This window comes from Emys orbicularis, chromosome 18 (genome assembly GCF_028017835.1).
Source record: "Emys orbicularis isolate rEmyOrb1 chromosome 18, rEmyOrb1.hap1, whole genome shotgun sequence".
NCBI classification, from domain to species: Eukaryota; Metazoa; Chordata; order Testudines; family Emydidae; genus Emys; species Emys orbicularis.
The window spans coordinates 13,266,212-13,277,660 of NC_088700.1; the positions used below are offsets into that span (position 1 = coordinate 13,266,212).

The 11,449-nt window shown below is 46.2% G+C and overlaps 1 protein-coding gene across 3 annotated transcripts; it reads left to right on the forward strand.

Annotated features, from left to right (window-relative positions):
• The first annotated feature begins 292 nt into the window (after window positions 1–292).
• On the forward strand, window positions 293–10,609 carry SPOUT1 (SPOUT domain containing methyltransferase 1). 3 transcript variants are annotated; one of them, XM_065418946.1, is made up of 12 exons: window positions 293–339; window positions 1,485–1,527; window positions 2,031–2,164; window positions 2,992–3,151; window positions 4,575–4,664; window positions 5,245–5,294; window positions 5,742–5,872; window positions 6,498–6,570; window positions 7,040–7,138; window positions 8,179–8,281; window positions 9,425–9,572; window positions 10,121–10,609. In XM_065418946.1, exons 2-12 carry the CDS (start codon window positions 1,514–1,516, stop codon window positions 10,193–10,195), a joined length of 1,077 nt encoding a protein of 358 aa, XP_065275018.1. In that variant the 5' UTR covers window positions 293–339; window positions 1,485–1,513; the 3' UTR covers window positions 10,196–10,609. The 3 variants fall into 3 exon arrangements, with proteins under 3 accessions (XP_065275018.1, XP_065275017.1, XP_065275019.1); XM_065418945.1 differs by having other exon boundaries at window positions 299–339; window positions 2,051–2,164; XM_065418947.1 differs by lacking the exon at window positions 1,485–1,527 and having other exon boundaries at window positions 301–339; window positions 2,051–2,164.
• The last annotated feature ends 840 nt before the right edge of the window (window positions 10,610–11,449 follow it).

Consider the following 11,449-nt stretch of genomic DNA (forward strand, 5'->3'; position numbering starts at 1 on the left):
AGTTAGTCGGGACATTACTTGGCTGAGTTCCCCTCCCGTTCCAGTGTATCAGCAGCGCCTGGCAATCCGCGGTCTCCCATCCACGGGTGGAACGAAACGGACCCCGCTTAGCTTGAGGGACCTGACGGAGGGGCGAGGGCGGGGCTAGCACGTGGCCGCTTCTCCCGGCCGTGCTGTTTTTGACCCGCCTCCGCTGTCACGTGACTCATCCGCGTGAGCCGTTGGGAAGGGGTCTGAGAGGCGGGGCCTTGGGCGCTCCTTCGTCCAATAATAATCCGCGGAGACCGGAAGTGGCGGTGGAAAATGGCGGGTGGCGCTAAGCGGCCGCGGGGCCTGCAGGTGGGTCATGGCGGCGGGGGGAGGGGTGTGCCTCAGCGCGGGTCCGCTCTCTGGGGGCCCCTCAGCCCTGCCCGCTGCGCGCTCTCCCCCGACGTGCTGGGCTGTCTCCCCGGGCGGGGTCTGTATGGGGCGGGCGGGGGCTTCCTGGAGCCCCGAGCCTTCACTGGGGGCTTGGGCTGGAGTGACACGGGGGTGGGATCTGAATCGGCCCCAGGCTGGCCGGTCCCGGCTGAAGGCCGGACAGCGGCTGTGCTGGGGTTACGGTACCTGCTGCTCTGGGCGCAGACACGTGTCAGAGCCACCCTTCCAACTGGGGGGGTGTCTACACTGCAGTGGCAACCTCCGGCTCAGCAGCCCACCCCCTGCCTTGCTGCTCTTCACACACAAATCTGTCTGACTCGGGTCAGCAAGCTCCCAGGTCTTAAGCCCTGCTGGGGAGCTGAGTCCAGGTCCCAGTAAGACCTGGTCCAAGCCCTGTAGTGTGGATGCACCTCAAGCGACAGACCCAGGTCAGAAGGTCTGTATAGTGCAGTATGGATGCCTTAGCATGGTTATCAGACCTGGGTCCAGCAATTGTAAACCCAGATTTACAGTGCAGTTCGGGGCTCAAAGTGAGGGCTTGGAAACCCCAGAAGCACAGGTCCCACGTGCCTGGGTTTACAGTGCAATGTAGACATGCCCTAGAAGGGCCAGAAATTAAAGTGTTGACCCATCTATACTGTGTTTTGTTTGTTGGGGAGGGAGGAAGGGGGTGTAAGTGTAGCTATTCTGTACAAACCCTTGGATTCGATGCAATACACCATTTTGAAACGGGTATGTTTACTTGTACAGTATACCTACCTTAAAAGTGTTACACTGATGTAGCTACATCGTGAAAATGGGTGCAAATTTCACTAGTGTAAAGGAGCCCTTGAATGCTAGAGTCCACAACTTAACTGGAGTAAAGGCCACAATCCTGCTTCTGTAAACAAGGCAGAGAGGGATCTCTGATTCTAGAGGCACTGTCGCATCCTTAACCTGTCTCTCCCAATGCCTTGCTTGTTGAGAGAGCTCTACATCTGGATGAATTTTTGTTGTACTGATAACTTTTGTGATCCTTGTTAGCCAGTTGATAGCAGTAAACTATTTACATTCCTCTTTTTTAGGAGAAAGAGAAAAAGGTTGACTGGCGTAAATGGAAACAAGAAAGTAAGGAGGCACTTTTTCTACATATTATGTGTATAATTTCCAGTGCTTTTAGAAAGAAACCTTCAAACATCCATCAAATAGCTTGACTAGCTGGAGGACAGGTTCTTAATGAAATATAGAGCCCTTTTACTTGTGGGTCGTTGATTCAAAGCCAAACTAGGCTGACTCACGATCAAGAAGTTGCCATCCAAGGACGGGTGTGTTAGCATGTGTGAAGTGACAAGCATGCCCAATTTCTACTGGATGTGTCTTCTAGTTACAAAAAACTAGCCCTGATTAGCATTTTTGTTGTTCGTCTCAGGAAAGAAGAGACAGTCCTTTCTGCCTTACTATTGATAATGTGGCAATCAGGTGTACAACCTGGATGTCATATTTGATTCCTGTTTTCCTCCCCTGTCTCTCTCTGTCCCCATGCTGTCACCAGATCCTGTCTAACTGCCCTAAACCATAGTAGGTTTTTGAATTTACTTGAATTCTATTGTGTCTCTTCTTATTTAAACCAGATGGTTATTCTCCATTTCAGAAAAAGAAGAGAAGAAAAAATGGAAGGAAATAAAGCTATTGAGAAAACTGGAAAAGAAAAGAATGCAGGAGGTGATGGAAAAACAAAAAGAAGAAAAGGCAAAGGAAGACAAAGGTAACAGCTTTGAGTTGATGGGAAGGGCTGTGTGTGAGGGCCAGAAGAATCTAATGTGTGAGGGGCAGATTTTAGTTGCTTGAGATGCATCTCACCTGTATAGGCAGAAAAGGATATCTTATCACTTAACTTTCATAGAACTGGTATAATCACATACCAGTTCAAATACATAGGTAGACACTAATTCAGTACAGTCAGTGGTGTATGTGAGACCACTCAATAGACAACCTGCTGTCTTAAGACATCTCCTAAGCGTCCTCAAGTGTACAGAGTGCAATTGTGCTCCACCTCTAAGAAGTGGCCACTAAAGAGAGCAGCAAAAGTCTGTTGCTAAACGTAGGTTTCATTGTACTCAGTTGCAAAATCCCATAATCCCTCCTTATTGTAGCCTCCCTCCATTCTTGTGCCAAAAATAAGAAGACGTGTGTATTGGACAATACAAAATGATGAAGCATTTAGTACTCATGTAGGAAGAATGCAGTAGTCCCTGTTCTTTTTAAACTAGCTAACCTGTTGCACAATCCTCTATAAAATTCCTGTGTGTCCATTGATCAATTCTCTAGAGTCTAGTCAATACTTCAGACTTGGTGCCCTCTCCTGCTCACTTTAAAGCCAGTGGCAAAAGTCAGATTTTTGTACTGGAAGCCTTAGTACAAATTGGGGCCCCTTTGTACCAGGTGCCGTGAAAACACAGGACAGTCCTTGCCCCGAAGAGCTTACAATTAAAATGAAAGAACCAAAAGCTAATGCTGTCCCTTTAGCAACACAAATGGGAGTAGAACTGCTAAGCTCTGGCTCTTCTGTCCGATCCCACTCTTGTTTTCTAGGACGTCATTACACAGTTAGCGTAGCTCTGCCAGGCTCCATCTTGAACAATGCACAGTCTCCAGAGTTGCGGACATACCTTGCTGGGCAAATTGCCAGGGCCTGTGCCATCTTCTGTGTGGATGAGATTGTGGTGTTTGATGAGCAAGGAGAAGATTCAAGGTGAGGGTGACACATTGTCTTCCCTGAATAACCTGTCCCTCAGTGTTTCCAGTTTCTGTGTATCTTGTCTCAAATGAAGGCCAGCAGGAAACAGAGCTGCAGCTTCTCCCTGTCAAATACTTTGTCTGATGAGATCTCTCTAATTACTTTTTTCCGTGTGTGTGGGGGGGGCCCACCGGGGGCAGCCGTGGCTATTCCCCAAACAGCAAGATTAATGACTGAAATAAAATAATAGGTTGGATGGTTCTAGAAGGTTGTTAATAACCATTTTGCACTGAGCCCACAGAAGTAGCGACCAAAAGCCATCACCTGGTGACGATTCAGTGGCCTGTGAGATGAATTGATGGTGTGTCCGGTTGCTAGCGGACAGGTGTCCAGATTGCATTTGCTTAAACAATGTGCATCATTGTTTAGTGTCAGCAAAAAAGCCAAAGGACTAGATGAACAGTTCCGGTCTATGGGAAGGTGGCTCTGGAGACTGACACCTTGCCATCTTTCAGAAGTACTAAATCCGTTCAAATTTAGGTTCTTTGTGACTACTAGACCATACAGACTAAGTGACAAGGCATAAGTAGCTCAGCGCCCGGTTTATAGTTAAAATCTGTGATAAAGGTAAAAATGCACAATGTTGAAGCAAATTTGGATGCTATATGTAAACCAAGAAATAGCTTGGTTCCATAGGACACTTAAGTCCCATAAGAGCAAGTAGGTTTCACGTAAACGCTGAAGTGCGTGGATCTCACCAGCATGCAACGAACACACACTAGATTTATAGGAACCTAAAGAAGAGCTCTGCAAGCTTAAAGCTTGTCTCTCACCAACAGAAGTTGGTCCAATAAAAGATATTACCTCACTCTCCTTGTCTCTCTAATATCCTGGGACTGACACAGCTACGGCAACACTGCATACAGGTTTACAGGAAGAAATTTTGTAGTGCTGAGAAAAGGTGCTGTCTTGACAGCCCTGGAAACTAACAATCTCTGTTTATCCCTCACACAGACTAAGTAGCAGAATGTCATGCTTTTCCACAGTCCCTCCTCCCTAACTCGGAGGGTCCAGCTGTAATCATGCTCCATGGACCATCCAGTCATTGGTCTAGATTATTAACAAGGATGTCAGTTCTGGTGGTTGTGTGACCAACGACCATCTAGTCGGAACTGGTCTGATATCACTTACTATTTTCACAGACCATCTAGCATCTGATGGCTGCTTTATAATGTAAGATCTTTTCTGACCTGGGTCAGACTTGAATTGCCAACAAGGGTGAGGGACTCTATATCCTGAACCACTTTTTTAAAGTCCTGTTTCTAGTTGTATACATTTTAATTAAAAAGGAATGGGATGTGGCCTCATGTAGATCTACTCACTCTAGGGGCTGTGTAAATGTCTTGGAAGGTCACAGACTGCATCCATTTTCTTTCAGGTCTGTGGAAGGGCAGTTTGATGGGATTGGAAAGAAAGGACAGGCCTGTGTGCAGCTGGCTCGGATTCTACAATATTTGGAGTGTCCTCAGTAAGACCAATGTGATAGTTTTGCACACCATGCAGATTGTCTTAGTTTAATGCTGTAGCTTATTAACTTGGCATTATGTAACACCTCTGTCAAAGATTGCAGGAGCAGGTGATGGGTAGTGGCGGGCCAACATCATTTATATATATTTTTTTCTCCTGTATTGTGCTATCTGGAGATAGATTCTGTTCTGATTCACTTGTTATGCTTGCATCTTGAGTCCAGGTACACCATTAGCATACTGAAGAATGAGATCTGCATAGGGAAAACGGGCTACTGTGCATTACCAGTGTTGGGATGCAACCATCAGAGCTCATGCGAGCTAGAGGAGCAGTAACTTCTGTTTAGAATTCAGACCCAAACTCCCAAGAAATAAAAGATCTTGGCAACTGAAAGAGCTGCAGGAATGTGTAGGGTGAAAATGATCAGTATTAATCCCCCATTTACATTCTGTAGGAGCCTTAGCCTTCCGGGGTATGTGGTACCACAGGGCTGATTTCCTGATTAAAGCTGGAAATCTGAAATTAAAATGAAGCCTGAAAGAAGCTTGTTACAATTTTGACACTTGAATCTCTCTGAACAGATACCTGAGAAAATCATTTTTCCCAAAACATCAGGATCTGCAGTTTGCAGGTAAGGATGTGATTACATCCCCTTGACACCTCGTTCCCATCCCTAAGGCTCAGGCCTTCCCTTCTCCCCCTCCCCGCCCGGTGAAGTAAATAGACATGGGGCTCCCACCACTCTACATACCTACTCACTTACCTGGGCAGCCCGCTCACCATTCCAGTTTGTGTGGTCCTGGCCTTAGTGTCCTTATGGTCTGTAAGGAGTGGCAGTTGCTAAGGCTTTTCCTTGTCCGAGAGAGCACGCTTGTGTTCCTCCTCATAACTGGGATGCTTCTCTGCCTGTGCGCACATGTGGACCATTTCATGGTTTTTCATTAGTGTGGGGAGGGAGTGATGAGCGTGGGGGGCAGGGACTGGAGAAGCAGGATGAATCCCTTTATAATCTACCTCCAGGTGCAATTTGTCCTTCAGAATATCTCTCCCCCTCCCCCACTTTTCTCTACTGTTTCAGGGCTCCTGAACCCATTGGACAGCCCTCATCATGTGCGGATAGATGAGGATTCAGAGTACCGGGAAGGAGTGGTGTTAGCCAGGCCCACCAAGCCAGGCAAAGGCTCCTTTGTTAACTGTGGGATGAGGAAGGTACAGCCTGTCTGCCCCTGAGATACCCAGAGTAAACTCCTTCCACTTATCAGTCACTCCTTTCAAGGTCAAGTACAATCAGACTAGGATGGCAATAAGCTACCAATGAGTTTCTTGAAGGGCCATGTCCCACCATGGAATGGGACACAGTTTCTAGCAACACATGCTTCCTGAGCCCCATTTTTATTTAATTCAGTCTCCTTTCTCTGATCAGGGTTTCTGTGTTAATGTTGATAGCACCCTCTGCTGGGGCCTGGTAGAGGTGTCAGTGCCTCTTAGGGTCCTACAGTAGGGCAAAATCCTCCAATTACCATTTGCCTGAATTAACAAACGATTATTGTTATCCAGCACATTGAACTGGAAATGCATCATCCACTGCAGCTGTTCTAAGCCAACCAAGTGTCTTGAAGGGCTGTAGGTTTTATAGAGTCCATTCCCCACTATACAGAGTGTGGAGTCTAACTGCACAGCTGACTGCTCAGTGGTGGAACTTGTAGTCTTGGCTGAGAGTGTAGTTTGCGTTCCCAAAAGTGATTTTTTTTTTTTTTGCTTGTCAGCTGTAGCTTTCCTGTGGGTGGGTGTCCTTGGATCTAAAACCCTTTGTGCTGGTGGTCTATTGTTGTAGGAGGTACAGATAGACAGACAGCTAGAGTCTGGTCTTCGAGTCACTGTTCAACTGGACAAGCAGCAGAATCCAGGTAATCCATTGCCATCCTGCCTCTGGACAGGCTAGACGGGTAATACTACCAACGTGACCTGTAGTATAGCCTTAGTCCTGCAGAAGTTAGTCTTTGCACTGAACTCCTTCAGCCTTCGGGCGATGCCATGTGGCAGACATGATGTCTTTAAACATGTTCAGGAATCCTCATACCCAGTTATAGTGAATAACTAGCCCCATGCCCCTCAGTTTGAGCGTTAGTTACTCATTTATTCTATCTTAATGTTTGCGCTGTTTAGAGCTCAACAATGTTTTGAGCTTCATCAATGTATAGACCGTGCTGAATAGACTAAACTCTTAGAGGCTTTTCTTAATAAATTTAAGGGGTAGAGCTTGTTTTTGCCCTAGGTAAGAGTGTTGGGAACATGGCACAGGGGGCTGCTGGTTGATTTCCAGCAGTGGCTGGAGAACTGCAGTTTGCTATGCTAACCCACTGGCTTTGTTTTCAGACAGTAAAATACAGAAAGGCACTGTAGTGTCCTCGAACCATCCACGGACTGTGTCTGGCCTGTACTGGGGTTACAATGTCCGCTTAGCCTCCTGCCTGAGTAAGTATTTACACTGCATTCTGTCACCTACCTGCTGGGGCCAGGGCAGCAGTAGCCAGATCCACTTTTACTGAGTTCTCTGTAGACATTTACATTCACTTCTACACAGATTCTAGTTGTACTGGCTGCAAACCTGCAGCACAAGCCAGATGCTTGTTTCTTTAACATCCTCTTCCTATTTCTTGGGGCCCATGTGCTGCCATTGATGATTTAATGGGTATTTTCCATCTCTAGTTTCCTTGACCCTATATAGCTTCTGGTGGTGGAGGAAAGGTTGTATGGTAATGAGCCTGTACTCACCTGTTTACTCTCTGCCCCCTGGATTTAGTAACTTCACTTATCATTGATACAGAAGATGGGGAATGATCCAATATCTGAACATTGATAGTTTCCCTTCCCAACAGGAAAATTCTAATAGCGATCATAGTAATGCAGGCAAGAGATAATGCTCTGCACCTACGCTGGCTATCTACCTGTTTCCACCCTTAAGCACCAACAGCTCAAGTGTCACAGCTTCCTAAGAGCCCTAGTAATTCTTCTGCTTTCCCTCGCTAATCAGTGGGACCTTCCTGGGCAGGCCAGGTTCCAAAACTTACAACATCCCTGTAGAGCCCCTTCAGAAGTAGATTTGAATACTAGAGGTACCATCCTACTGTATGTAACCACTGAGTGTGAGCTAGATCCAAACACTCCCACTGCCCCCTTAGCCCTTGAGTGATTCCTGACAGACATGCCAGCCTGGGACTGGTTCAACATTTGGTGTAAGAGCCAGTATTTTTCAGGAAAGATACTAAGATTGAAAGAGGAATTATGGTGCCATTCTGCTGATGGAATTTGGAGGAATCTTGGTGAGAAAGATGAGTGATTTGTACACTAATAGTACAACTAGTGAATACCACTAAAATGTAGGAGGCAGTAGAAGCAATTCTTAGTTACTAACCTTTAGGTGTATAAAGTATGAAATGCTTAAAACTACTGTATTTAGAACCCTCTAAAGCAGGGATGGCACCATCTACTTTCCTTTTATGCTTGTTTCCCAGGTGCTGTTTTTGCCGAATGCCCTTTTAAAGAAGGCTATGATCTCTCTATTGGGACCTCTGAGCGAGGGACCTGTGTGGACCAAGCAACTCTCCCCTCCTTCAGGTAACTGGACTGGTTCCTTGCTGTTCATCCCATCCCTTTGCTGGCAAACCAGCCCCAGGAGCAAGATGCCTGTGATAGAACAACCAGTGCATTTGAGAGAACTGCAGTAACCAGTGCTGCTGTGTGAATATTCTCCCTGACAAGGCTTCCCTCTGCAGCAGTAGGGTTCATATCCTCAGATGCAAGCATGCAACTCCCATTCACTTTGGTGGGATTTGCACCACCATGCTCTGTTCTGAGGCTTGATCTACACAACAGACATATGTCTATATAACTGCATTGCTCAGGAATGGATTTTCCACATCCCTGAGCGATGTAATTATACCAACCAAACTCCTGGTGTAGACAGTGCTATGTTGATGGAACTACTGCCTCTTGCGGAGGTGGATTAACTATGCCAACAGGAGAAGCTCTCCCATTGGGGTAGGTAGCATCTTTGCTAAGCACTGCAGCTGTGGTGCTGCAGGGCTGTATGTGTAGATAAGCCCTGATTTACCTGTGCTGATATTCTTTCCATACATGTGTTCCCCATATACCAGGCCAAAACTAAGCCCTGAGCATTTCCATGGGTTGGATCTTCTGATCAAATTTGTCAAAGCAGGAGTACCCAGTCATTAACATAGCTCGCTGGATGCTGTCATTGTGGGGTACAGTTCAGGATATTTTTGCAGCTGCTTGGCTGGCAGTTGGGGGCAGGGGCAGCGTTAGTTCCAAGGCCATCTGTTCCCTTTTTCTCTGGTTATATAGCTGAGTGGTGTTTTGTTCAGTGTATTGGGAGAACTAGACACTGTATGTTCTGAACTCACTCTACAGCACATACAAAGAACCATCACTTGTGCTGGCCTTCAGCAAATTGCATACAGCTGTAAAAGGTTCTATTAACTAGCCTGCTCTGGGTGACCTTGGTCAAATCACTTCATCTCTGTGCCTCCATTTCCCCATCTGTAAAATGAGGATGACGACATCTGACCTTTTTTGTAAAGTGCTTTGAGGTCTACTGATGACAAATGCTAAATAAGAGCTAAGTAGTGTTGTTAAAGTTTGCAGGGGCAACACTGTAGTTTCTTCTGACCTGGTACTGCTGGTAGGATCCAGTCTTCTCCTGTCCTATAAACCTGGGTGTGTGTGTCTGCTCTCTTCCAGCCATATCCTAATAGTATTTGGAGGTCTCCAAGGCCTGGAGGCTGGTGTGGATGGTGACCCAAATCTGGAGAGCACTGACCCAAGTGTCTTGTTTGACCTTTACCTGAACACATGTCCCAGCCAGGGCAGCCGCACCATCAGGACAGAGGTATGTCACAGGAATAATAGCATGATGCGTGGCAGCATCTTCCTCCTAAGGATCAATCCCCTACTAGTAGCTTCCTTCCTTAGAAGAAAACATGTCACAGCTAGCTGTGAACTAAGGGGTTTGGTAGTACCCTCCTAGCTCCAATTATACAAGTGGTCTTTCTAAAATACATACTCTTTTTATAACATCTTTAGGTGCAGCGTTTGAACTGGGAGATAAACTATTATTTGTGGTCGTGAGACATATAGGAGCCCACTGTGATGCATGCTGTACAAATCCCCAACAAAAAACGATTCCAAGCCCAAAGAGCTTATAAACTACCCTTTAGCAATGAAGTTCATTGTAGAGTCTAAAGGTTTCACTAGTGAATCCGGCTGGGCTAGTGTATTTTTGCACCCATTGGCAGGCATATCTGCTATAGGTACAAGCACATGAATCCCACTACTACCCTTCTGCAAACAGTCATTAAACTTGTTTGTATTAAGTGATGTGGGCTGAAGTGCCACCCTTTGAACAGTGGATCTGACCCTACTTTCTGTTGGTTCCAGGAAGCAGTACTGATATCTCTGTCTGCACTGAGACCCCGCATTGATGAGGCTGTGAGGAAAGCCCTTGGTAGCTGAAGGGGGAAAAAACACTGATCTACAGAACTGAACCTACCTTCTCTCTTGCTTTCATCTGCACCAGCACTCTTCCTTGTCCTCAGATGGCTCATTCCAAGTTATGCTAACCCTAAACCTAGGAAGAGCTGCTGGGGGTGATGGTTAAATCCCCGGGGCAGCCTGCTACACTCCAGCCTCTTTGAGAGTGATCAAGAAAAGCACAGTACCATCACCAAAATGGCTACAGCTTTTTAATAGACTCAAACATGAGACTGAGATTAAGCACTGTGAGTCTACACTGGTTGGGGAGCATACTCCCTAGACCAAACTGTGTTTGTAAATGGAGCCGGCTGTTGCCTCACATCAGCATGGGAAGCCTGTCAGTGGATCACACAGCACCATGAGAAGTGTTGAAAAAAATAAAATAGAACTCTCATATTTAGTGCACTGGAGTTTTTAAAAGTGGGGGCAGTGTCATGGGGGGTTGAGGCAAAGAATTAGGGACCTGATCTGCAAAGGCATTGAATGCTTGCTGAAAGCCAGTAGGAGCTGTTTTCTCAGCACCACTAAAGAGCATGGTCTAAGTGGCTAATGAGCATTTTGGGCCTTTCAAGAGTAATATTGAGGTAGTGCTTCTGGACACTGTGGGGCAGCTTCAAGATATTATATGCAAGTTAACTGATACTTAACTTCTGTGGCTAGGAGGAGCCCCTTTTTCAAGTCACTCTGCCTGTCTGAAGAGCAGCTCTCTTGCTGCAAGGCTGAACAGTAACATGACCATTTAAACTGACATACAGCAATAGGTACCCACTAACAAAGGTGAGTGTAAATTTCTGGAGATCCAGCTAATGCAAAGAGTGCCTGGGACTTTCCTCCATCTAGTGGACATGAGTGTCACAACTAACCCTATGGTGTACGCCATCTAAACCTCATATTGATGTAAAGTTTTAGCACTGGTGAAAGACTAACTCTTTCTTACATGCAACAATGGTGCTATTGGACCAGCTACAGTAGGTATACAACCCATTACACTGTAGTGTAAATGCTCCTTCATTTCTCTTCTGTACAGGGAGTGTCTAGCTTCCTTCTGTAAATGCTATGGCCGCTTAGAGTCAAGCCTAATCGTTTTGGCAGGAGGCTGTTGCTATTACAATGTTAACTTGCTTACAGGAAGTGTAGTGTCCTTTAGGATCATGGGCCTTATAAGCCACCACACCAGCCACCAAGGATGGAACTTCACTGATGTCCTCACTCTTAAGACAGCATTGAGCTTTC